Raw genomic sequence first — 24,409 nt, forward strand, 5'->3', positions numbered from 1 at the left:
TCGTAAAACTCGCGGTTGCTATGGGCTGTTTCCTCCTGAGATTAGACTTTTGATCAAGATGGCGGCATTCAACGCAGATCGGTGGCTGAATGATTTACCAAATCATACTATCTTTAAAGTAATACGAGAGAAGCTGGATGTGGAGCCCTGCGCTACGGAAAGAGGAGTCGCTAAAAACCTGGCGTTTTGTTTGGGTGGGGACTTTTTCGTGTGGGACGACACGGACCGCGTGTTTTACACCACCAACCTGCGGCAGTTGAACTCCGATGAAAGTCAGGATAGCGGGAAGTATCAGACTTTGCTGTGTATCAACCCTCCTCTCTTCGAAGTGTGCCAGGTGTTGCTGAGTCCGACGCAGAACCACGTCGCCCTCGTCGGGCAGCGAGGCGTGTCGGTGCTGGAGCTTCCTCAGCGGTGGGGTAAGAGATCCGAGTTCGAGGGTGGACGGGACAAAATCAACTGCAAAACCATCCCGGTGGCAGAGCGCTTCTTCACCAGCTCTCCCTCGGTCAGTCTGCGTCAGGCGGCTTGGTACCCCAGCGAGACCGACGAGCCCCACCTGGCGCTGCTCACATCCGACAACACCATCAGGTTTTACGGATTGAAGTCGCCGCAGACGCCTGCTAAAGTCCTGCCGGTGTCGCAGATAGACGATGACAGCGCCGTCCACCCACCGGCCCGCTCCTACGCAGCATCTCTGGGAGAGATAGCGGTGGCGTTTGACTTTGGGCAGATCGCCTCCCCTCCTCGACAGCTGTCAGCACTGGGCTCCAGAGAACAGCAGGTCTATCCTCTGTACATCCTCTATGAAAATGGAGAGACCTATGTCAGCTACACGAGCCAGGCAAATGGCATGAGTGTAAGCAAACCAGTTGGACCCCTCCCCATGTATCCTGCAGCAGAAGATAACTATGGCTACGATGCTTGTGCCATTCTGTGCCTGCCCTCTGTTCCCAGTATCCTGGTCATCGCCACAGAAACAGGCACGCTGTATCACTGCGTGGTGCTGGAGTCTGAGGAGGAGGAAGACACGGTGGGGAAGTGGATCCGTGGCACAGAGACGGTGCCAGCTCTCTATGTTTTCGAGTGTGTTGAGTTAGAGCTGACGCTGAAAGTAGCCACAGGAGAGGACGAGGAGCCTCAGGAGTTCGATTTCACCTGTCCAATCAGACTGCACAGAGACCCACTGTGTCCACACAGGTACCACTGCACCCATGAAGCAGGAGTGCACAGCGTGGGGCTGATCTGGGTCAACAAGCTGCAGAAGTTCCTTCAGTCTGGTGAGGAGGATAAGGACAGTCTGCAGGAGCTGGCTGCAGAGAAGCGCTGCATTGTGGAGCACATTCTTTGTACCAGGCCGCTCATCACTAGTCAGTCGGCTCCAGTCCGTGGCTTTTTGATTGTGTCTGATCTTTCCCTGGGTGCTACCATGATCTGCATCACCAGCAGCTATGAGTGCATCCTGTTGCCGCTGCTCAGCTCGATCCGGCCTCCCTCCCCTCCACTGCTCTGTTCGCATCCAGGTCTGGGCTCTGGCAGCTCCCCTCTGCGCGGGCTGGCCGAGGACTCCTTCGAGCAGCACATACGTAACATCCTGACGCGTAGCTCCACCAATCCTCTCGTTTTGAAAGCCGGGGACAAAGACACGTCTCCACCGCCTCCTGAGTGCCTGCAGCTCCTCAGCAGGGCCACGCAGGTCTTCCGCGAGGAGTACATCCTCAAGCAGGACATGGCCCGTGAGGAGATGCAGAGGAGGGTGAAACTCCTGACAGGCCAGAAGAACAAGCAGCTGGAAGAGCTGAGTCTGTGCAGAGAGGAGAGGAAGAGTTTGAGAGAGGCTGCGGAACGGTTGGCTGATAAGTACGAAGATGCAAAGTACCGCCAAGAGACCATCATGAACAGGGTTAAAAAGGTGTTGTGCAGCCTGCAGAGCCAGCTGCCCATACTGTCGAACAGCGAGAAGGACATGAAGAAGGAGCTGCAGAGCATCAGCGATCAACTGAAACACCTGAACAACCTCATCCGACAGGTGAACATGAAGATGGACTACCAGAAGACACAAGTGGACAAGGACGCTCATTCATCCAGGACAACGGTCTCGCTCAATGCCCAGCAGAAGAAGGTCGTGCAGGATGTCCTGAAAGAGCAAGGACAGCAGATTGGAGACATGATGAAGCAGATCAAAGACATCAAAAACCACTTCAGCTTCTAAAGACTGCAGGAAAGAACCCAGTCACTTCAGATCTGCCTTTGAGTGAGAAGTTGTTAGTGGATGTGTGTGGAGTGTGTTTGGAGGGAGATATTTTTGTATACAGCAGCCTAACTTCACCTTTGACATGGTCTCTGCCGCTTATTAGGAATACAACAGGTTTTATTTAGCATAACAGGTTTACCTATTTTGTTATTTCTAAATGTTTGACTTGGCATAAGCAGTTAAAAAAAGTCCCATCTGAACATTGTTTCCTCACATTTTGGATAAATAATAAAATGAAAATTCTCTGTAAATGTTTTAACTCGTTTGTTACAGGAAATGTTCGACAACCGCAATAGTTTAGTTATTGGTTGCTGAAGATGATGATGATGATGCCTGTTGCTTAATGCTACTCCAGAAAATTCATATTGGGTCCAGCCACGTGTTTAGTGAATGCATTCAGCAGAGTTGACAGAAGAAACAGTAAGAGCAGTAACAACCATCCACACTGAAACATCCTGGAAATGATTTGACTTGCTTCTCTTTTAGTTAAGAGCTGGTTGTGAAAGTGCTGGCAGCAGAAATGGTGTTAAAAGTCAGATTAAGCAGGGCGACAGCATCTGCTCCAAAGAGCGCAGAATGTTTTGGTGCAGCTGATTTGTGGTGCGTTTACATTTGTACGGCTTTGTGGGGCTCTACAACATAAAACAACAACAAGTCAGGTCTATACCAGTCATGTGTAAATAGAGAAATAAATACAAATTTGCATTTTTTTACGCCTTTAAACCTTCTCTAGTCATCTACTCACTCCATTGTTTTATTTGCCATCATATTCACAAACAGTCTGAGTGATCAGGAATGATGTCAGAGTACCTCTGACCACAGAGAGAAGTGAAACTTAACTCTGAGGACGTGTGGTTATCTCTTTTCTTCCTCGTTAGTGCTGAGATCACTTTCACTTCTGGCATTATAGTTTTGTTTAGGACCCAGTGAGAGTATAGGAAACAACAAAAGCCCAACGGCAAAATAAAAACATAATCTCAACTTTAGAAAATGACTGCATTTTGTATTCCTGTATATTCTTTGTAGACAAAAATGTCCTAATTCTAAGGCTCCACATTTGATTTGCCTTCACATAACCTGTAGCGATGTGGGGTTATGTATCTTTGAGACCTTTTGCTTGCAGCACTGGATGTTTTGAATCAATCTCATGTCACAGAAAATGTCCTGAAATTGATTTGATTTATATTTTGTTTTTAAATTGTGCAGCTTGCATGCCTCCAGTCTGCCATCTACTGTTGGGAAGTGCAGCTCCTCACAGCCTGAGAGTTTGCCAGGAGTCCTGCAGCCAGCAGATGTCACCCATGTCCAGAACCGGTGGGCGCCGCTTTTCTCCCGCTGCAGGTCTTTCTTTTCTCGTGAGGAATTCCCCACATAAACAGTCCGTGACGTATGAGGAGACCCCCGCTTTTTGTTGAGTAAGCTTCATTGTTGGGGATCTCATGTTGGTAGGTGTGATTCTGGGCCGGGCCTGCTCCAACCAGGGCTTCACCACCCCCCCTTCTCCTCTGGCAGCCCTGCAGCTCGGTTTGAGCAACAAATATTTGAGATGGTTTATGACTCAGCATAGATTAATTATGTAACAGGCGGGCATTGTTCAAACTGCTATGGGGATTTTATATTCCACTCTCTAGAAGAAATGTTCTCATGTCTTTCCACTTATTTCTTCCCTTCTTTTCCTGTTGGATCCACAGCAGAGGGTGTGGTGTGCTGCAGGTTTTTCTCACTCCAAATAGGGGGATGTTGTTTAAGTCCTTCATAAAGGTACAGTGTTGAGATCCTGAGGAAACTTAGCGGACCCTAGGAAAGGGGGATATTAATAACTCTTTGGGCCAGCCCACCGCATTCTTCACATGTGAGTCACTGTAAACCAGAGAGCTGGAAGGAAAGTGCTGGGTTGCCTCTGTTTCTCATTTGTGTTTCTTTCCATGGAGGAGTGGAACAAGGAGGCGGGGAAGGCCACCCCCTTCTTTAGGAGACCTTAAAAGCCTCCTGCAAAACACACACACACACACACACACACCGAGCTCTACATGGGACACTGCATAATGTGGCCTAATGAGAATTAGAAAACAAACCCAGATAAAGAGAAGCGTTTGACCAAGTGAGACAGAGGCAGAGAAAAGGCTTCGTACAGACAGAACCAGATGGGAGAGAGCCTCGGAAAATGGTGGTATGGGGGACTTGGCAGGGCAGCGTGTGAGTCACTGTTTATCTGGTCTGTCACCGAGCGACCAAGTGAGCTTAGATAGAAACAAAAAAATGCAGGATTGGATGCCCTCGGCTCAGTGTGTGTAACTTTGACAGAATAGAAGACAAGGCACAGTCAGGTAACTTTATTTGGTTACAATAATAGTTAACAGTTGGTGGAGCTGTGCACAGTAGTCAGTAATATAACCATCATTCAGTCTCAGCATGTAATGTTCTCTTATGCATCTGAGGTCATACAAAAATTACAAAAATAATATATAAAGTCTGCACAAAACGGTAGCGTGTGAAGCATCAGAGTGGAAACGCAGTCAGGTTATTGGACTATAAACACATCTTTGGAGCAAAAATGAATACATTTGTATGATACTCCACTCCAGTCTAGTCACTGAAGGAATGTTTTAATACAAAGTTTAGCTCTGTATTCTCTCAAATACACACACACACACACACACCAAATACTGCTCACTTAGAGGGTGCCAGCCTTTATTTACTGCTGCTCAGCAAACACGAGGGGATATATGTTTGAAAGCAAACTTTGAGGAGCCAGAGGGAAGAAGAAGAAGCAACCAGACCCGTGTGACTTCTTAATGCACAATCTCTGACTTAAATACAGCATTTTCCACTGTGAGAGGCGAACATCTGGCTCACAGGAAGAGTTGCACACATTACAAATAACATTTTAACTTAGGTCTGGGAGGAAATGAGAGCAAATACAGACAGTAGCATAACGTGTGACAGCCAATAGAGAAGACTCTCTCTCTCTTAGCCCTCTGTGACATGTCTATGCATCTGAACCCTTCTGCCGGCGTTTGGAGGGAGGGATCAGGCGGTTGGGGAGCTCAGGGGGGAGACCGTGGCCCTCCAGCTTGACCTCAATCAGATGGCTGGCCAAGGCGAATTCTTCATCATCCAGCATGCCATCTCGGTCCACGTCTGACAGCTTCCAGATGCGCCCCAGCACCGAGTTGGGCAGGCGGGAGCTCACCATCCAGTCCTTAGCCTTGGTGCCGCTCAGTTTGCCCTCATTGGGAGCGAGGTTGTAGAAGATTTCGTCGTATTTGGGCTTGTCTTTGGTCACAACCCAATCCTCCTCCTCCTCACCTCCCTCGCCGTTCTCCTCGGCGAAGGGGCTCTCTGAGAACGGGCCGCCACGGGTGCCCAAGAAGGCTCCGCCCTGCACGCCCAGCTGCTCACCTGCTTCCAGCTCCTCCTGCCGCAAGAGGGGCATCAGCTTGGCAATGTCACTGGAGAGCAGCTCATCCAGGGCCGTCATCAGGTTGGGCTTCAGGGTTTTGAACTTGGTGAAATCATGAACCATCAGTTGTTCCTTTAACAAAGACGAGAACATGTGGTTTAGTAAAAAAGCATCTTGAAGCCAGACGTGCTCACTGCTGAAAACTCACTAACCTGCATCTTTGCACAGTCTGGGAAGTCTCCAGCAGAAATGTTGTGCTGCAGCTGGATCTTGGAGAAGATCACTGGCAGCTGGTAGATCAGATTCTTCTTTTTGTTGTCCTTCCTGAAGACTGAAGGCATCTCCTGCTTCAGATAGCTGATGATGTGGGCGTGGACCTGGGGTTAAACAGAAGCACAGAAATGTTTGTGTCAGTAATCATTTAATGAGCAGATAATGCCAAAAACTCTCACAGTCACTCACCCGGACCAGACGCGCCCTCTTCACCAGGTCATTGAGCTTGCGTAGAGCTGCATTGCGAGGGAGGTTCTGAATATCAGTGAACAGATCCTCCTCCTCCAGTTCAAACAGCTTACGGTTGTCTGTGACCATCAGCGGCTCTGACCAGAAGGAGCCGATGTAAACGCGCAGAACCTCGGGAGTTCCAAACACCTTTCCCAGCGACCACATCAGCGCGCCGTACACCCTCATCAGCTGCTGGGTGCCCACCATGTCCGCCTTGTTGAGCACCACACGCAGTTTGTCCTCGTTACCTTTCAGGGCACCGATGGCCTCCGAGAACTCATCCGATATCTCCAGTTTGTGGGCGTCAAACAGCAGGATGATGCGGTCCACGCGCTCAGCAAACCAGCGCAGCACAGCTGGGAAATCATAGCCTGTTTGGACACAAAGCAAGCAGAATTATTAGGATGTCCATACACTTAAAAATAAAAAAAAGCATGTTTCAGGAGAGGGGAGAGGGGAGAGGGTCGACGCAGACACAAACCCTACTCGCCTCCTTGTCTGTCAGACCTCCTAATCTTCACTTAACACAAAGATAGCATCGCTGTAAAAACAATTCTTTGACTAGAATGTCCAAAATATACCAGGATCTCCTCACATCCCCCCCAAAAAAAATCTATAATAATGTGTTTTTAAAAAGCAAATGTCCCAGTCGCTCTCTTTCAAAAGAACATTGTAGAAATGTCCTTCTTAATTCCCATGAGCACCATTAGTGACATTCCTCTGACCTGCATTGTCTCAGGTTTGGAGGAGGGATGGAGCAGATGGAGATTTCCAAACCTCAGCTGATAAAACCAGAGTTATCTTCATGGCTACACACCACCAGGGGCGAGAGAGGAAGAGTCTTGGATGTAGTTTTGCCTTAAAAGTTGTTAGTTGTTCATGCAGTGACTCCGACAAGAGAAGAAGATGACGGTTATTTCTCAACAGTGCATTCCTGCAGAATTCTTTTTTTTTATCTGCTCCTCATTATGATGTGATGGTTTTTTGGCCTCATTGCCAAGTGTTATTGTGACAGGCGGAGGGCAAATCAGTTCCATGAGTTAAGCCAGGCGTGCCGAGGAGATGAGTTCTGGTGAGATGATGATGATCAGGGATTATGTGTCCTTGCAGAGCCCCCCTCCCCTCCCATGCCCTCTCCTCACCTTTGGCACCTTTCTCACCTCGGCTCACTCTCTGTTTAGCCCCGGACAGGATCCCCGGTGTGTCGATGATGCTGATGCTCTCCAAGACCTGGTTGGGCATCTGGGCACACTGGAATCTGTCACATTCAACATAAATGTTCTTTGAAATTTTCTTTGAAATTCTGCTGAAAAACACAATCAACTCTTATCACAAAGTAAAGCCTGTGTGATCAGAAGGATCAGATTAGGAGCTGCCCTCTCAACACATCCAGTCCCTCCCACTGCGGGCCATTGTGTGCAAACAAGCCTCTCAATACTCCGGGCTTCCTGAAGGAAAATGACCAGTACTGCCAGAATCAAACAATAAGGCCTGCTAACGATGTGTGGCTTGGAAAAACAACACTTCTTCCTGCAGCTTATGAGCTTAACGAGCCCACCGGCTCTCAGAACAGGAAGTCGGAGCAAACGGACAGACGCAAACACACCCTGCAGAGGGAGAAGGGGGACCCCGCTGGAAAACTTACATCAGAACTCACAGAGGCATGTTTATGTCATCAAACAACACCTCACTGTAAAATATGGAGAGACAAATGGAGGCAAACAGGAAAGAAGTCAGAATTCTGCGACCTCATTTGTTTGTCTCTGACCTCATCGTTGAACTTGCGCACATTGAAGTTCCTGTCTGAGTACATCAGCTTTCATCACCCTCACAGGGTGATATCGCAGCCTTTCTCCGTTTTTTCCACAAATAAGGCAAACTGCCTCCTCACTCTGAAATTTGGCACAAGCACACCAAATTCCAAAGAGTCTTGTTTTCTCATTGGGCTCTCCCACAGTGGAAACATTACACACAATTCACACAGTGTGAATGAGTCTCCCTGCTCTCACCTGTTGAGGAAGGTGTTTCCAAATGGGTTGAGCTTGCGGAAAGGCTTGTTGGGGTCTACGATGAGGGCATTCCCTGGGATGACTCCCTCCACCTCCCCGTGCATGATCGCAGTGAAGCAGTCGGTGGTGGGTTCAGGGCCCACCCTGCTCCCGGGAATGTCTTGCTCCAATAGATACCTGTCGTCACACATATAAAAAAACACAGCTTGAGATGTTTTCTGCTACTTTAACTCAAACATGTGAAACAGAGCTGTGCAGACTTACTTGATGAATGTTGTCTTTCCGGTGGAGTACTGACCCACAACCAGCACCATGGGCTTGTTGTCAAAATCTGCATCCTCCAGACTGGGAGAGTGGAAATCATGGAAGCCATAGTACTGCTCCAGAGGCAGCAGCTTCTTACGGTACAGGGACTTCAGCCCTTCTGTCACAGTACGGATCACCTCAGGCGCCTTCTTCACATTTTTTCTCCCCCAGCGTGACATGCTGACTGAATTGATGAGATGAAATAGGAGCTTCTTGCAGAAATCAGTGTCTGTTGTTTGGAGTTATACTTCCTGGAAAACCTTCAGGTGTTTCCTGTATTTATGTGAAGGCTGCTCACTTGTCCTTGAGACCTCCTGTGTGGCTGACGTCTTGCTTGAAGTCTCCTTTGAAAACGGTCACCGCAGTGATAACCTGTACGCCCCTGAAAGAGAGAAAGTCAGAGGTCGAAGCAAATAAATGCAAAAAAAAAAAAAAGAAAGATCTCCCAGTGATCAGTCCGCCACGATCTACAGTAAAGATGTGGAATCTGAAGCACACTTCAGCCCACCAGGAGTCTGCCAAGCATTGTCAGTGCATGCCTGGAAAAAGTTGGTGTTCACGCTGGAAAACTTGCAAACCCAGCCCCTGCGCCAGGATTTGCACAGGCGCAGCTCATTTCTTTACAGTGAAATGAGTAAGACATTCCTTTCAGCCCTCTCAGTGGAACATGAAATACGTGCACGGATTCAAAAGGGGGGGGGAAACAAATGTAACCCTTTGGAAATTATGTTTTTTTTCCACATAAACAGGAATCAAAGGTTTAACCTATTATAGAAGAGACTGACACAAGGGTGAGACGTGTGTCAGCGGGCGGTAACTCATCTGTGGAGAGCTTCTCCTGCAAGTCCCATTTGAGAAAGTGGATAAAAAAAAAATCTTCCCAGAGGGGAACATGCAGCACAGTCCTGACATGTCACAAGACCAGTGTGGAAAGTCAAAATGGCGAACCCTGTGAGGTCTGATGAGGAGACATTAAATGTTGCCATCACAGAAAAAAAAAGCACAGAGCCAGCAGCATAACAGTGTGTGTGTGTGTGTGTGTGTGTGTGTGTTTACGGGGTTTGGTTTCAGCTCTAAAATCAAAAAGCTTTGGGAGTTTGCATACAACAACTGGAAAGAGACAGTGTAGTGTGGAGGAGCAAAAACATCAGGGGAGACATACTTTAATATCCAAATAAAGAGGCAGAGGAAAGTCGACGCACTAACAGAAAGTTTCAACACTTTCAGCATCAGTCACACACATCTGTATTTTTAAGATGCAAGCTGCCGTAAATAAAGTTTTAGAAAAAAAAAAGTGTATTTACCAAGTTATTCAGGAGTCTTCTTCAAGCACCTTGATCCTGTTCTCTCCAGTCTTTCCCTCTGGAGTCTGGAAAATATTTTGGCTGAAGAAGACAGAAGCAGTCTCTTGGAGGAGCTGCTGCTACATGTATGGGTGTACCTCTGACAGCAAATAGGAACCCTCAGCTAGATTACAGAGGATCCTTCTTCTCCAGGCTTTAATGCATTTCAGATGAGCTGCAGATTGAGCATGGGTCCTCTCTGAAAGAACACTTTTCTCTCTCGCTTCTTCTTCCTCAACGCACCTCCTTTTTCAGGGATGCCTGGTAGGACTGTGGGCAGCACTAACACTCTGCTCAGGGCAGGGATGAGCTGAACCGTGGCCAGAGGGCGTGGACTGGGAGGACAAGGGGGGGGGGGGGCTGTGAATAAATAATTTGGGTGGAGTTATTTTTCTCATAAAACACACACACACACATAATCCTCTGATATTTCTACTAATGTACACAATCTCCAGCTCCACCTTTTCAATGTTTTCTTTTTTTTAACTGGAACATCTACAGATGTGACCGTTCACTCCCCATCAGACCTAAAACGCTCCCGCTCCAAAACCCTGTGAACCCTGCAGGCGATGAAGCACACAAACCAGTCCTCCGACTCCACGTCCATGCACCACCTGCTGGCTGTCTGACGAACACACCCCCACCTCCATCCCCTCCTTGCTATCATACTTTTAGTCATCATTAGTCATCCAAAAGAATGCACCCTTCACTGTAGGAAAAACAAAAGACCAGAGGACCTTTCATAAAAGAAGCAAGGTTTAATTTACAGTTTTACTAAATGTACATTTCTTTTTAAAAAGTGTCATTATACACAATAAATACAATACAAAATTAATCTGTAATACTATACTTCAAATTCTCTTACGGTCTTTTTTTTTGTACATTATTATTGTTCCTTTTTTCCATTTCAATGCTTGTGCTGTGTTTGTGTTTTGAATTGTCCACCAGGCTTTTTAAAAAAAATGCACACACACAAGGAGGCAGGGATACAGTGGCAAAGAGATGCAGAAGAGACAGACTGAGAACACATAAAACCAGCTAAAACAGGCCTGACCCCTGCTGACTGAAACACATAAAGTCCTAACCTGGGGCAGGTGTGTGAGAAAAATCATCCGATAGTGGAAGCAGGAATCCTGACAGTATGATAGTACAGCTGAAACTAAAAGAACTTTCTCAACATGTTTGTGATGTGTGTATGAAAGCATGAAGGAAGCTTTGTGAATTAAACACAGAGCAGCCGCTTGAGACCAGTGTAAATGAGCTCTTGAAGGTATACGTCAGTTAAAGAAGATTTAATGATACAAAATCATTTCATGTGCCGTCTGCATTATCTTTGTGATAATGTGAGAACCATTATCTGTTGGTGCTGACTTCTGAACTACTTAAACAAGCTGTCTGTGATGCTCACGAGGACACCAGGAGATGAACTGCTGTGGACAGAGAGCGCTGCTCAGGCTACATGAAAGGAATGTATAAATACTGGAGAAGAGATCAAAAGTGAAAAAGAAAAAGACTGGCAGCCTTCGACAATTTCATCTCAAATCTGGTTGACAGAACACGTATACAAAATGCCGGGCATCTTCAAGTCTGTGATTCAGCGTTTAACCTTTGACCCCACATTTATTCCACTGCGGAGCAACCTCAGGCTGTAAATGACAAAGAAATATCTGGACAATTCAAATGGACAAACAAAGCCAACGCAGCTTGGCAGAGTAGTACAGTGATACTGTTTTCACAGTGCCCCCTTAACCCTGCCTCCTAATCTGTCTTTTAGGTGCCACCAGCCCCGTCAGTCCAGTCTGAGGGGCTGTTATCTACTTTGAGTCTGGGGCACCAGGCTGCCATTGTGGCCACGGCCACCGACCTGAGGGTGCTGGGCCAAGGAGGAGGACGAAGAAGGAGAAGAGGAGGGGTGGGATGAGGCTGCCGAGCCCCCTGGGCGCTGACTTTGGTGTTGGTGGTGCCTGCTGTTGCCCCCTTTAATGTGGTGCCCGCGGGCGGACGGCTCCTGCTGCAGGTTCAGGATGCTGTCGATGGCACACTGCAGGTGCTCGTTCAGAGAGTCGTCCGGAGGGCTGCCGCTGGAGAAGCTGGCGTTATCCATGTCAGGGGAGTCTGACTTGCAGCGTTTGGCAGGAAGCAAAGAGTCACGTGTGAAAGAGGACTCAGGGGAGGGAGGTCCAGGGGCATGCTGGTCCATTCTGAATGTCCCTCCGTCCCTGTGTCTGTTTTTTCCACTCAACCTCTTGTACTTACTTACGTCTGTCTCTTGGTCTGTGTGCTCTTCCCCTCTCTCCTTCAACCCCTCCCTGTCGAGGAGCTGTGGAAGATGATGGTGCTGCGAGGTTTTGATTCCACGGTTAAACACCTCATCCATGTCGTCCAGCCCCTGCATTGCACTCCGTAAACGGCCGGGTTCGTGGCTTGACTCTGTGTGAGTGTGTAAGGCCTCCCTGTCTCGTTTCTCCACCTTCACACTGGCTATGACTGTCCGCTCTGAGGGTGGAGTTGAGGTCTCGTGCCTTGGGGGTGAGGGCGTGGTTCTGGGGTAGGACAAATTTTCACCTCCTCCACCTGGTACCCCAGGTCTGACACGGGGACTAATGTTTTCCCGGTAGGTTTTTCGAAGGGGGAGGCGGCAGGTTGTCTGCGAGGGCGTGGAGGCGGGGTTGTGTTTGACCCCACCCGCATCATGGTGGTCCAATGTCCCATTCATTTGGGTCGATGATGACTGGGAGGTTGACGACCACGAGTGAGAGGAAGAGGTGGAGGAGGATGGGGCAGAGGGAGCATTACCCCTCAGTGACGGGTTACACTGAGTGGTTGCTATGGTGACTGACAAGTCAGAGGAAGCAGTGCATACAGGGGACTGAGTTCTGATGACTGTAGAGGGAGGGGTGGATACAGGGTGGGACTTTGCGTGTGGTACTGCAGCTTCAGATGGAGGTTTAGACTGGGATATGGACTGGGTGCTCAGCTGAGGTTGAGGCGTGTGTACTGGGTCTAAGGCAGTGTTGTGGACCACCTTACTGAACCCCGTTTGATCCTGCTTGATCTTCAGCTTCAGACCGATTCTCCTACGAGCCTCGTAGGTCTTGATAGGAGGTTTGCTGGTTCGCTGCGGTAGAGCGTCGTCGTCATCAGTTGCGGCTTGAGAGTTAAAGGCGGAGGAGGAGGAGGAGGAAAAGGAGGAGGAGGATGCTGCCGGAGCACGGCTGAAGGAGGAGCTCTGGCTGGTGGGTTCAGGTACCGCTTTGCCTGCTGCAGCTGGAGGTGGTGGACAGCTGCTGGACCAGGACACAGATGCTCCGCCTCCACCCTGCTTTATGACCAGTTTGGTAGGGGGGAAAGGTGAAGGAGCGGCAGGAGGAACAGAGGCTGGAGCAGGAACTGGAGCTGGAGGAGGAGCAGGAGCTGGAGCAGGTGCAGGAGTAGGAGTAGGAGTTACAATAGGAGTAAGAGTAAGAGCAGGAGCGGGGGTGGGAGTAGGAGTAGGAAGAGGTACAGGTGCAGGGCTTGGGGTAATGTTCAGCAGAGGGGCTGGAGCAGGAGCAGCAGGTGCAGGAACAGGAGGAGCAGCAGCAGATACACCTGCACTCACTGAGGCGGGTTGAGTCGACAGTTTTTGTTGTGATACAACGACACTGTCCAACATTCGCACATTTGCCACAAACTCCTCTGCAAGGAAATAAACAGAAGAAACATCATTAGCATCTACTTTTCAGAAAATATACAAAATACCATCAGTCCACAGTTTCGTACCTGGTCTTTCCTTTGCCAGAATCCTGTCCTGATTCAATGCAACCTTCTCCTCTTGAATGAACATCCGGTCGATCATCACCATCTCTGCCGAGGGGCCCAGTCTCTGCTCATATTTGAATGCCAAAAACAATTCAAAATCTATTCACGGCAAAGAGGATGAAAAGAAGACGAGGAGAACGTTGATTTATAAACTTACTTTTGACTCTGCGAAGAGCAGGTAACGATATTTATCCAGCATGGCCTGAGTCCTTTTCAGCAGCTGGCAGGAGACCGTCTCAAATTCATCATCCACTGCAGACAAGAGGGGCGGAGTGTGACAGTGAACTATAAACTAGATCACAGTTATATCTACTGGAAGCAGCAGACAAGATGCAGACTGTTACCTCTTTGATAATCTTGAGAAGAGTTGGCAGTTCCCTGGTAGAGATGGTAAGGCAGCAGTCTGTGCAGTGTGTCCTCGAATGAGTGGAAAGGAGCACTATAGTTTGGGTGAAGTACTGAACCCTGATGTTTCCTTAAGTGTTCCAGCATCCTGCAGTGAGGAAAGAAATACGTGTTAGAAATCTGGTATTTTAAGACATTTAAAAAAAAAAAAATCCTTTGTGCACACACCTGGCTTCTTTACTGGGCTCCGCGCTGAAAGGCATTTGTATTGTTGTCGTCTGGGATTTGAACAAAAAAAAAAAAAAAAAGATTAAAGCCTTCAGTCTAAAGCTTACACATCAGCGGCCTGACTGACACGCAGTGACAATTATGTACCTGAGTTTGTACTGGAGCTGGGGGCTGTGGAGCAGGCATTTGAGTCAGATTAGCTCCTAACACCTGTATCTGCATCCCACCTTTTCCCAGAGTCACCCCTCCAACCGAGCTGATCACTCCTGGCTTTGGCTGAACCTGTTGGGGGGGGGGGGGGGGGGGGGGGGGAATAAAGATTTTGTCAAATGAACATCACACGTTCTCTAAAGAAGTGTAAGCGTCACGTACCTGTGTAGGCTGGGTAAGGCTGACAGGAGTGACAGTCTGATTCACCATTGCTCCAGCTGGCCCTTGGGCTCCTGAGAAAACCTGTAAGTCACTTGAAGCTGCAACAAAAACAATGAAATTATTACAAAAAGAAACACATTTAGAGTGTGCAATGCATGATGAAGAATGGCTCAGCACAGGAGAGCCACCTCCTCAGGACAAGACTCAGCTGTTCACCTCCACCTCAAAGACAAAGGACACTCCTTTGAGGACAACAACGTTCACATTTTAGACAGGGAGGAAAGGTGGTATGAAAGAGGAGTCAAGGAAGCCATCTATGTTAAGCTGGAAAAACCTTCCCTTAACAGAGGTGGTGGCCTCAGACATCATCTTTCTACCACATACAATGCAGTGATTCCATCCATTCCCAGGAAGTTTGCACATAATCACAGTAAGAACAAAGGGCTGTCAACCAGTCCTCCTCCGGCAGTTTCATAGTCGTTAGCCAGTCGTTAGACACACCTGGCCCAGTCAGCCAGAACATCACAGGTAAGTATGGAAACATTTAGTGCTATTGTTTTTTAAGTTTTTTAAGTTTTACCCAGACCCACCCACTGAGGTCTGTAACCACATATAAACCATGTTTCCCCACCAAACAGTTAGAACTGATGAAGCTGCTTGGATGAGCAGCGAAACGTCTTCTAGAAAACTCTACAAGTCCAGACGCCTTGCTTCAACCTTCTCTACGAATGCATGATGAGCAGTGGTAGGGATCTCACCTGTAACAGGAGTTTTGACTAGCACTGATGTCGGCTGCAGCATTGAGGTAAGCTGAGCAGGTGTACCAGTGCTGGCTGATGATGCAATCACCACTTTATCAACAGGCACATCTTGCTGAGAACTAAACTGACTGACGATTTGAGGCTGGGGCTGAGGCTGAGCGGGCTGCTTCGCCTGCACCATGATATTCTGCTGGACCTGATAACACAGAAAAACAGACTTAGACCTTATAAACTGAGAAGCTGATCCCCAGTACAGTTAATATGAAGCCTATGACAATGTAAAGGGCACTCAGGCTATCAAACATAACAACAAGCTGTGTTGCATCACAGCTGCAACCACACATGTTGAGAGGATGAAAATGGCATTCAACTCTCTGAGCTCTATGAAATTTTGTTTGCCTTTACTCACTGTGGGGTCATCTACACACCTATATAACATCCTGCACTGTTCATTACTGTTTCTAAAAAGCATTTTAAACTCGATAGCAGGTTTTGGGGTTCAAAGGGATCGAGCCAAAATATAGATTTTTACATGGTTAGATTTCATTAAGAGTATTAATTTTAGGGACATTACCAGGTGCAGCTTATCCAGCAGTTGTTTCTGTTGAGGTGAGGGCTGAGTGATGGATGACAGAGTCTGTATTTGCGCTCCTACTAACTGTAGATGGTGTTGCTGCTCTGCTGTGAAGCCCTGGATGGGAACCTGGGTTTTCACTACAGCAGGAGCACAAGCGCTGACAGGAGGTGTGGTAAACTGGTGCTGTGCAGGTGGGACAGGAGGAGGAGGCTTGGGTGACTGTGACATGGGAGGCATGTCTTGTTGATAGGGTGCAGGCTGAGAGGCCGGTCGAGGCTGAGTCTGAAGCTGAACTTGAATGTGTGTCTGCTGGGGTGGCGTTTGCTGCGGCTGGCCCTGTGGAGCCGGTTTGGGGGACTCTGCGATTTGGTTATGGACAATAAAGAGTTGGGGATGGGATGAAGGTGTGCAGGAGCGGGAGGGTGTTTGAGACTGTGGCTGAGGCTGAGAGGGAGGCCGTGACTGTTGTTGATGGTGCGGGGACTGGATCTGCTGGCTCAGAGTGAGAGGAGACTGGGAAGGCTGGGGACTTTCTGCCACTGGTGGCGCCGTGGTGTGTGTCGTCAAGGCCGGTGAGGGGGACATGCCCTGGATCTTCAGGGGCTGCTGATGTCCACTGGAGGGTACCTGAGAAAGTGTAATCATAAATGTATTAGTACAGTATCAGGTTTAAGAATTAGAACATTTTAGGAGGATTTTTTGCACAACAATCAGATATATTTTAAAAGTTCTGCATGCACACAGACTACAGTAAATCTGATTCTAATACTCAGTCCAAGACAAAAATAGGGCTAGGCGATAAGGCATTATCACACTCTCAATTAGGATACATGTCATATAAATTTGACATATTAAAGCCAAATGCATAAACACTATCAAAATTATCATTGTACAATATCTCTTAATTATCGCCCAACCCCAATTCACACAAACACCACAACAAAACAATACCAGAAGCAAGAAGTTAGACTTTAAAAAATCTAGTAGGTAGTGAATTAAAAGGAGCAGAAACCCACTGATTTTTTTTCTCTAGCATTTAAGGAGGATTACACATAAAAAGGGAGCAATGATCAACTGGCGAGGCAAAAAAGAAAAACTGTCGACAAAAGCAAGAAGTCAAGATCTGCGGGCCTGTGATGGTGAATTAGAAGGTGATCTGAACACTTCAGGGACTAGGGTCAGGGGAGTTTGTGATGTTGGTTTGTGAGGTCTGTTACACTGGTCAGACTAGGAATTACAACAGGGTAGAGGCACTGTAAAAATGATTGTTAATGAGAAGACAGAAAGGGATGAATTGATCGATTGATCAGTCAGTAATGCAGCAAATGAAAGTGAGATCACTGAATTGGACTAAGCAGTGTTAGTAGAGGGGTGAACAGATTGGCAGCTCTTCTATTAAGCATGAGCATGTACGTGGTTACATAATACACAAAATGGGGTGAGTGAACACACTGAAATCTGATTTGAAAACTTGATTGTGAGTCCCAGATCCCAAAGAGGTGCATAACAATGTATTGAAATGGGAGGAACTGACAACATGATGAGGTATGGACAACTGTAATGATCATGCCTTTATGTGTAATAATAAAGCAATGTAAGCAACACACAGAAGCTGCAAGCAAAGGAATCGTGTTTGCACTTCAGCATCAGAGAGAGCCATGATGGAAGCAATGCAGAAAAGAGGGACAGAGCAGTGATGGGGAAAGGTAAGATAACCTAATATTGTTGTGGCAGCAGCAGCAGCAGCAGCAACAAGTGGGTGGGGCTCAACATAAAGGGGCATTTCTACCTGCTTTACCACTGCTGTCATGTGGGAGGGGCCAGGGGAAGGGCTGTGGTTCTGACCCACCCAAGAGTCAGTTAATTGGCTGTCATGGACAGCGGGGGCCGGAGTAGTGATGCTGTTGCTGCTGACGATTACAGACGCTGGTATGCCCACAGAGGGGGTCGACTCATTCTCTGTGTGGTGGTGCTGCTCCTGATAGGAGTACGTTTATCATTTCAGGATGAAGGAGGGAAGGAGGAAGAGGGTTGGAGGGGGGGTGGAGGGGGGGGGGGTAAAAGAGGTAACCAAAGAGGTCAAACCAAGATATCACTCCGAGCATGTTATATTTTTTTTTTAAGACAATGTTAACTGTACACAAGAAAGGCAAACATGCAGAAAGTGGAACACTGACCTGCTGCAGGAACATCTGGAGAGACTCCTGGCTCAGGATCATGCTGGAGCCCTGGTTGGTGAAGAGTAACCTCCCTGGACTCTGCTGAGCCTGAGGGGGGACCAGCCCCACTGCTGTGACAGAGGAAGAGGTCGAAACAGACATGGACGGAGAAGAAGAGGGTACTGCGGTTGCCGTGGACACAGAGGAAGCCGGTTGCATGGCAAGAATAGAGGACTGCGGTACGAGCTGCTGAGCGGGATGGGCAGCCTGGTCTGTGGAGGTTCCCAGCACAGTCACACACTCTCCTGCCTGGCCCTGAGCCATGGTAGCTGCTCCTGTGCTGCTGGGGACTCCACCTGTCTGTGGCTGAAGGGCTGGCTGAAGGCTGACTGCGGGGCTCAATCCCTCCACCTGGCTCAACATGGTCAGGGAGTTCTGAATCGGCATGCCCTGTATGACAGTTTGGGCATGACCTGAGACGCTGTGTGTCTGCGTCTGACCTTGGCTCTGAGCCAATGAGACAGGCATCTGAAAGAGGGTAGGTGTGCCCATCTGGCCAGGCTGGAGCTGAATGGGTCCTGAAAGGATGTGGGCAGCCCCTGGGTGGCCTTGTGAAGTCAACACCTGACCCAAGTTGATGTTCTGGTTTGCAGTTAAAATCTGATTGGCAATGATCTGTCCACCAGGACCCTGACTAGTTATGATGTGGCCCCCAGGGTGCTGCGTCAAGATCTGCCCACCTGCCTGCAGCTGTGGTAGGAGAAACTGGTGGTTCTGACCTTGCAGAACGATGCTGCTTGGTTGGTTTAGCAAGTGTACACTGAGGGGCTTGCCAGAGGGTTGTGCTGCTTGTTGCTTGAACAAGGTTTGTTGAAACTGAGGGCCTTGCGTTGTGGCTTGAGTACTCAGGACTACGTTCGAGCCTGGCTTTCCCGTCAGGAAGGCTACATTCTGAGCAGCAGAAACTGGAATTTGCTGCAGCCCTAGAGCCTTATGGGCATCGTTTTGTGGGGCTTGTGGTGCTGGCTGTGGCTGCTGCTGTTGCTGTTTGAAAAGTTTCGGTTGGATGGCTCCCCCCTGAGGGGGTTTAGGCTGAATGGGTGTTGGTGTGCGCTGGATGATCACGTTCTGCATGATTTGGCCTTGAGTTTGCGTCTGGGGTCCAATTCCTGAACTTAGAGGGGCGCTGCCGAAGCCCACGAGCCCAGCAGGAGCAGTCATTGTGCTGCTGCTGTTTGTGCTGCTGACACACACAGCCGGTCCATTTAAAGCTGGAGATCCCAAAGTGGCTTTGTTGCCTTGGATCAGAAGTCCACCTCCAGAGCCTCCAAGCCCTGCCTGAGAACCAGCACCTGAAACCTCTGGCGCTGGCTGGTGAAGCTGGTAACCACCCATGGCCTTAGCCAGGATTGGCTGCCCAGACTGATTGATAGTCATGACTGTAGGCTGACCCACAACCTGAATCTGTCCAATACCTAAATGTCCAGATTGGCTCCCATTAGAAAGAGCTTGGAGACTTGAAATAGGCTGAAGTGTCACATTTCCCAGACCCACAGGCTGCATAAATGGCTGAACACTAATGGCCTTGTTCACAACCTGGGGTTGGAGCTGAAGACCCTGCTGGGCAAGGACAGACCCCAGCATGTCAGCCGTGGCATTGGGGGGAGTAGCAGTGGTGCTTGGGGCTGACCCAGGGAAAATGGCCGTCGCTCCCCCAACACCAATGCCTACGCCAACCGCAGTGCCCCCAGCTCCAGAGAGGCTGGCATCAGGCAGTGTCTGAACCACTTGTGTGAGGCCTGGAATTCCAAAGGAGCCCAGGTCCAGTTCAGCTTCTGCCTCCTGTAAGCTTTGCTCCGTGATGTTGGCTTCAGCCAAACTCTGCTGCAGGATGTCACATGGCTCGTGATTTGTCCCAATGCCATTGCTCCCACCTTCTCCACCTGGGGATCCTCCCAAGATGTCGTCATCCTCCAGGAAGTCAAGGTCAACACTGACCCTGGGCAGGCCTGCCGACTCACTGGCCGACAGCTGGACCGCAGCCTGGACCTCTGGAACATGGCCCTTTCAAACAAAGACGACAGAAGTGAAAAGATGTTGGAACTCAGATGTGACAGCGAGGTGATTAACTAAACACAAATGCAAACATTAAAAAAAAAACCCACAAAAACTTTGTCTTTCCTCAAATCACTGCAAATCAAAGCTTGTCAAGTGTAGATATGTTAGTGGAAAGGGAGGGTTCTAGGAGACGCATGCTACACAGATGGATAGAACACAGAAGGAAGAGGATTGGGGGATTTTACTCACCCCAGTGGCAGAGAAGAATGAGCTGGAGGGGTCACTCGAACCATCCAAAAGGTCGTCAGTGTCCAACTACAGACACACCCACCCAGGATAGGACAGACAGAAACCAAAGGCACCCAAAACCAGCAAGGCAAAAGTCACCAGGACAGGAAACACACAGACCATAAAACAGAGGAGGGCAAGGAAAGGACAGAGAACCAAGATTGTAAAGAACCAGTAAAAAGATAGGCGACAGAGGGGCAAAATGATAGGGCTTGGGAGGCGTTAGTATTAGCATTTCTCATTTTGTGAATTAGCCTAATAAAAAGGGGGGAAAGCAAGCTGAACCAACAAACAGTGCAATCAAAAAGCAAGACAATCATTTAGCAAAGAAAGCAGTAAAAAAAAAAGTGATAACAGTGATGGGTGCAGGTTCCAGGGTGCTTCAACACATCGTTTTTAAAGTAAAATAAACAGCTGAGCCTCCTTCTTACATTAATTACAATCTCACATCTTGCAAGTAGAAACCACAAGCTCAACAAATGTGATTTCTTATGTTTCCCCCCCTCTCATACTCACATGGGTCTCAGATCCATGAAGAAAGTCATTGAGAGCTTCTGGGTCACTGCAGGAGAAAGTAATGTGATTCACAGCAGTACTGAGACAAGCTGACAGAGATGACTGAACAGTTTGTTTCATTATTATTATCAGTTGTTTTTTTTTTCTCTCACTACGTCAGTGATGACTTACCAAATTACATCTAGAAGGCACCTGCCGTCTTCATCATCCATGACAACTGTTGAAAATGAAAAACGGTCCAATGATGATTTGTTTCATTGTCAATTCATTCTTCATTAGTAACACAACTCAACGCAACTACTTCTCCCACAAAATAAATAACATGTGTATTGTTGAAGATGCGTTTTAATTCATTTCATAGTGGATCTACTTTATAGATGTTGCCTAATAACACAATAAAATTAAACTAAAATAAAAAATCTTGGACTATTTCAACAAACACAACATTATTGGAACAAATTTTCTGCATGGACGGCCATGAAAATTAAATTCATATTGTTTAGTGGTTGCTCTTAAATCCAGAGAACACACAAAGACTTCTCTTAGATGACATTAATTAATAATTTTGCTTGATGCTGTTGGATTTTTGTGATATTCTTAGGAAGTAAACCTCTTTCTAACCACCTTACATTGCACACAAATTATTATTGAGGACTGCCAGACTATGCAAAGTGTAAACAACTCTCACTCTCAGAATCACTGTGTGATGTTCAATATTCAGATCGTGAGTAATGACTCAAAGCATCACATCAACTAACTGCTGTCACACATTTCTGTTAGTGTTCAAATAATGCAATCACACCGACAGCAGTGAAAGACAGTTGGGATGTGGACAATTATATCCACAGCCCAGGTAACGTAACTATGAGTTTCTTCCATAAAGTAAATAAAGTAAACAATTCAACACATCTTCACGTTGCGTGGCAGCACACACACAGTCAATAACACGAAATCCTGGTGTTGTTATGAACCCAAGAGGATCAAAACTCGAACTTATATTTGCCAAACACGGAGGGGACACAGCGGATGATAATAGACAACAAACTGAAAACGCGCGGTTTTCACACCGCCTGCAAAAGATTTCCCCGAGTGCGGGACTCTCGCTGAATTTACCACCGGTCAAAACAAAACAGTGCAAAACCACAACAAATTAGACCCAATGTTTCCAAGCTAGGCATTACTATCGGGATGGTGAGGGGAAACATGTTCGTGGTTGCCGCTCTGAAAAGGCAGCGGATCGTAGCCATTGCTCGGTCAGAGCAGAGCCAATGCGCAGGATATGAATGGAGAGAGACACTGCAAGCGGCTTGCTACATGCTAGCTGGTGTTTTTAAAGAGCTTTGCATGTATATTTTTAAATATTTCTAACAACACACACTATTTAACAGTTACGGGAATAGCTTAAGGCTCTAATTTAATAAAACATATCATTTTAAAAGCCGGTTTCGCCTCTATTTCTAGTCGTTTTCATGCATCTAGGTTGACTTTCGTTAGCCTAGCTTGCTAACCTGCTAAGCCAAGCAGCTATCAACAATATTGAGACGTACAGCTAGCTTGAGCCCTTTGACATTCAAAACAAACCACCGAGTGACACAATTTTAATCCTGATATTGTACAGCGGTACCTTAATTCAAGCGAGATAAAGCAGCGCTGTTTTGATTTTTTAAGTGTAAATGCAATTGCGTAGCTAGCTATCTCTCCTTGCAAGCAAAATATGAGTTAATGTTGGAATACTCTTGGATGAGGGGGGTATGCTTGGGAATTCGGTGGAAAATGACCATGTTTGCCGGGTCGTGCAGCTGCGTGGCGCTTCGATTGCGGTAGCTGTGCAGTTCGCGGCGCCTCTGCAGTTCGCATATATTGCAGCTTTGTCACAGTTATTCGGATTAATAGAGAAATTGCTACATTGTAACAAACTCACCCGAGACGATAGAGGTGCAGGCAGCGCGGGGTCTCCAGGACAGCCTCGCACGGGCTGCTGTACAGGACCCAACTACAGGCAGGAAACAGGAGACTTCCGCTTTGCCTGATTGAAATCTGGGCCTCGTCTTTTTTTTAGTTTTTAAAATGCACTTCACTATTTTTTTTTTATAATAATTATTTGTTTTTATTTGTTTTTTTTAACCCTTGTGCAACGTTCGCAAACACTACCCTTATGTGTTGTTCGGGACAAAAATGTCCCCTAACTTTAACGGTTTTAAAAATATATCAGATAAATATTTTTTTTGAAATTTTTTTGCATAGACCTTTTAATTAACTTCAGTTCTGATCAACAGTAGTAAAAAAAAAATCATTTCCCCCCCAGGGTTTTTAACCCTTTAATCACCAATTTTATAAGGGGTGGTGCAAATAAATGGAAAAAAAAAACACACAAAATGGCTCATTTTTAATCGAAAAGGTGATTGTGGACTGGATTTTTTTAACCTTTATCACAGTCTTGGTCATGTCAAACATCAATAAAAAAATTGACTTTATTGCATTATTAGTTTTTGCACAGCACTGGATTTTCATTTTTTCTCCCTAATGTGTTGTTCGTGGCCATTTTTGTCGACTTCCATTATAACCACATTTTTTGACTGCACAGCCGTGGCACTACATAATCATGCATTCTTGATTGTTGGTGGTTTACCCTGTTGGTAGGAGGTAAAATTTGTGATTTTTAAAGTTAACAACTTAATGACCCTATTAAATCATCACACACACACCGCTACATTAGAACTGACCACGAAAGCCACAACAACATGAGACAAACTGATCACAAAAACTACAAAGACTTAAATTAACCACAGGAATGCAAAAATTATAACACGAAATCTACATAACGCCACATAATTGTGTCACAGAATGTCTTTGTCAGGTAGAAAGGGGGCGTCTTACTTATAGACAAATCATTTCTCATACTAGTAGTATAGTAATTAATTTACCTAAAACAATTAGACAAAGAGAGGACATAATATGATAAGATAGATAGATTCATAAATTAATAAATCTTAAAGCAAGGACCCTGCATGTGAAAAAATGTTTTTTTGCCTCGCAAAGTTGCAATGCATGCAGGGTACTCACTTCCAAAAGGAAAGAAAATAAAAGACACTCATTTGCTATTAGTTTAACAAGGTGGTGCTCATAATGTAGTAGACACTCTTCGCAGATCTCAGAAACAAATATCACAACTTAGAAATATGAATTTTCTGTGGTGATGTTAATAATCGTCCTTGGAATGGGTCTTTAATATTTATTATTAGGGCCCTATTGAAACCCTAGGGATTATTATTTTTTTTCCCTTTTTTCCTTAACATGCCCGAAAACTCACCAAACTTGGTAGACAAATTCTGAATTTTTTTTAAATTTGCTGACTTTTGAAATGCACATGGGAAAATGGCTCTATAGCGCCCCCTAACGTGTATCCCCTTTGATTTAGCTTGATGCGTTGTCATGTCAACAGTCCACTGATGTCATCAAAGGAGACAAGACAAAAAATGCATTTC

General features: G+C 46.9%; 3 protein-coding genes across 7 annotated transcripts; 1 reads left to right on the top strand and 2 right to left on the bottom strand.

The window, feature by feature from the left end:
• The first annotated feature begins 7 nt into the window (after positions 1–7).
• nup88 (nucleoporin 88) lies at positions 8–2,505 on the top strand. Its single transcript, XM_028419867.1, has one exon. The coding sequence runs from the start codon at positions 59–61 to the stop codon at positions 2,210–2,212; it is 2,154 nt and encodes a 717-aa protein (XP_028275668.1). The 5' UTR covers positions 8–58; the 3' UTR covers positions 2,213–2,505.
• A 2,067-nt stretch (positions 2,506–4,572) lies between these two features.
• Positions 4,573–10,126, bottom strand: ehd2b (EH-domain containing 2b). 2 transcript variants are annotated; one of them, XM_028420315.1, is made up of 7 exons: positions 9,781–10,126; positions 8,435–8,858; positions 8,171–8,347; positions 7,322–7,419; positions 6,120–6,532; positions 5,870–6,034; positions 4,573–5,789 (listed from the first exon to the last, which is right to left on the bottom strand). In XM_028420315.1, the coding sequence occupies exons 2-7, from the start codon at positions 8,653–8,655 to the stop codon at positions 5,244–5,246; spliced, it is 1,620 nt and encodes a 539-aa protein (XP_028276116.1). In that variant the 5' UTR covers positions 8,656–8,858; positions 9,781–10,126; the 3' UTR covers positions 4,573–5,243. The 2 variants fall into 2 exon arrangements, with proteins under 2 accessions (XP_028276116.1, XP_028276115.1); XM_028420314.1 differs by having other exon boundaries at positions 7,304–7,419.
• Positions 10,127–10,667: 541 nt separating this feature from the next.
• On the bottom strand, positions 10,668–22,907 carry bicra (BRD4 interacting chromatin remodeling complex associated protein). Of its 4 annotated transcripts, none has more exons than XM_028419697.1 (15): positions 22,846–22,907; positions 21,096–21,141; positions 20,925–20,970; positions 20,370–20,435; positions 18,081–20,126; positions 17,693–17,881; positions 15,901–16,530; positions 15,324–15,522; positions 14,566–14,663; positions 14,341–14,475; positions 14,194–14,243; positions 13,965–14,113; positions 13,778–13,872; positions 13,582–13,684; positions 10,668–13,497 (listed from the first exon to the last, which is right to left on the bottom strand). In XM_028419697.1, the coding sequence occupies exons 2-15, from the start codon at positions 21,134–21,136 to the stop codon at positions 11,630–11,632; spliced, it is 5,715 nt and encodes a 1,904-aa protein (XP_028275498.1). In that variant the 5' UTR covers positions 21,137–21,141; positions 22,846–22,907; the 3' UTR covers positions 10,668–11,629. The 4 variants fall into 4 exon arrangements, with proteins under 4 accessions (XP_028275498.1, XP_028275497.1, XP_028275499.1 ...); XM_028419696.1 differs by having other exon boundaries at positions 13,582–13,687; XM_028419698.1 differs by lacking the exon at positions 20,370–20,435 and having other exon boundaries at positions 13,582–13,687.
• Positions 22,908–24,409: the final 1,502 nt, after the last annotated feature.

This window comes from Parambassis ranga, chromosome 13 (assembly GCF_900634625.1).
Source record: "Parambassis ranga chromosome 13, fParRan2.1, whole genome shotgun sequence".
Taxonomy (NCBI): domain Eukaryota; kingdom Metazoa; phylum Chordata; class Actinopteri; family Ambassidae; genus Parambassis; species Parambassis ranga.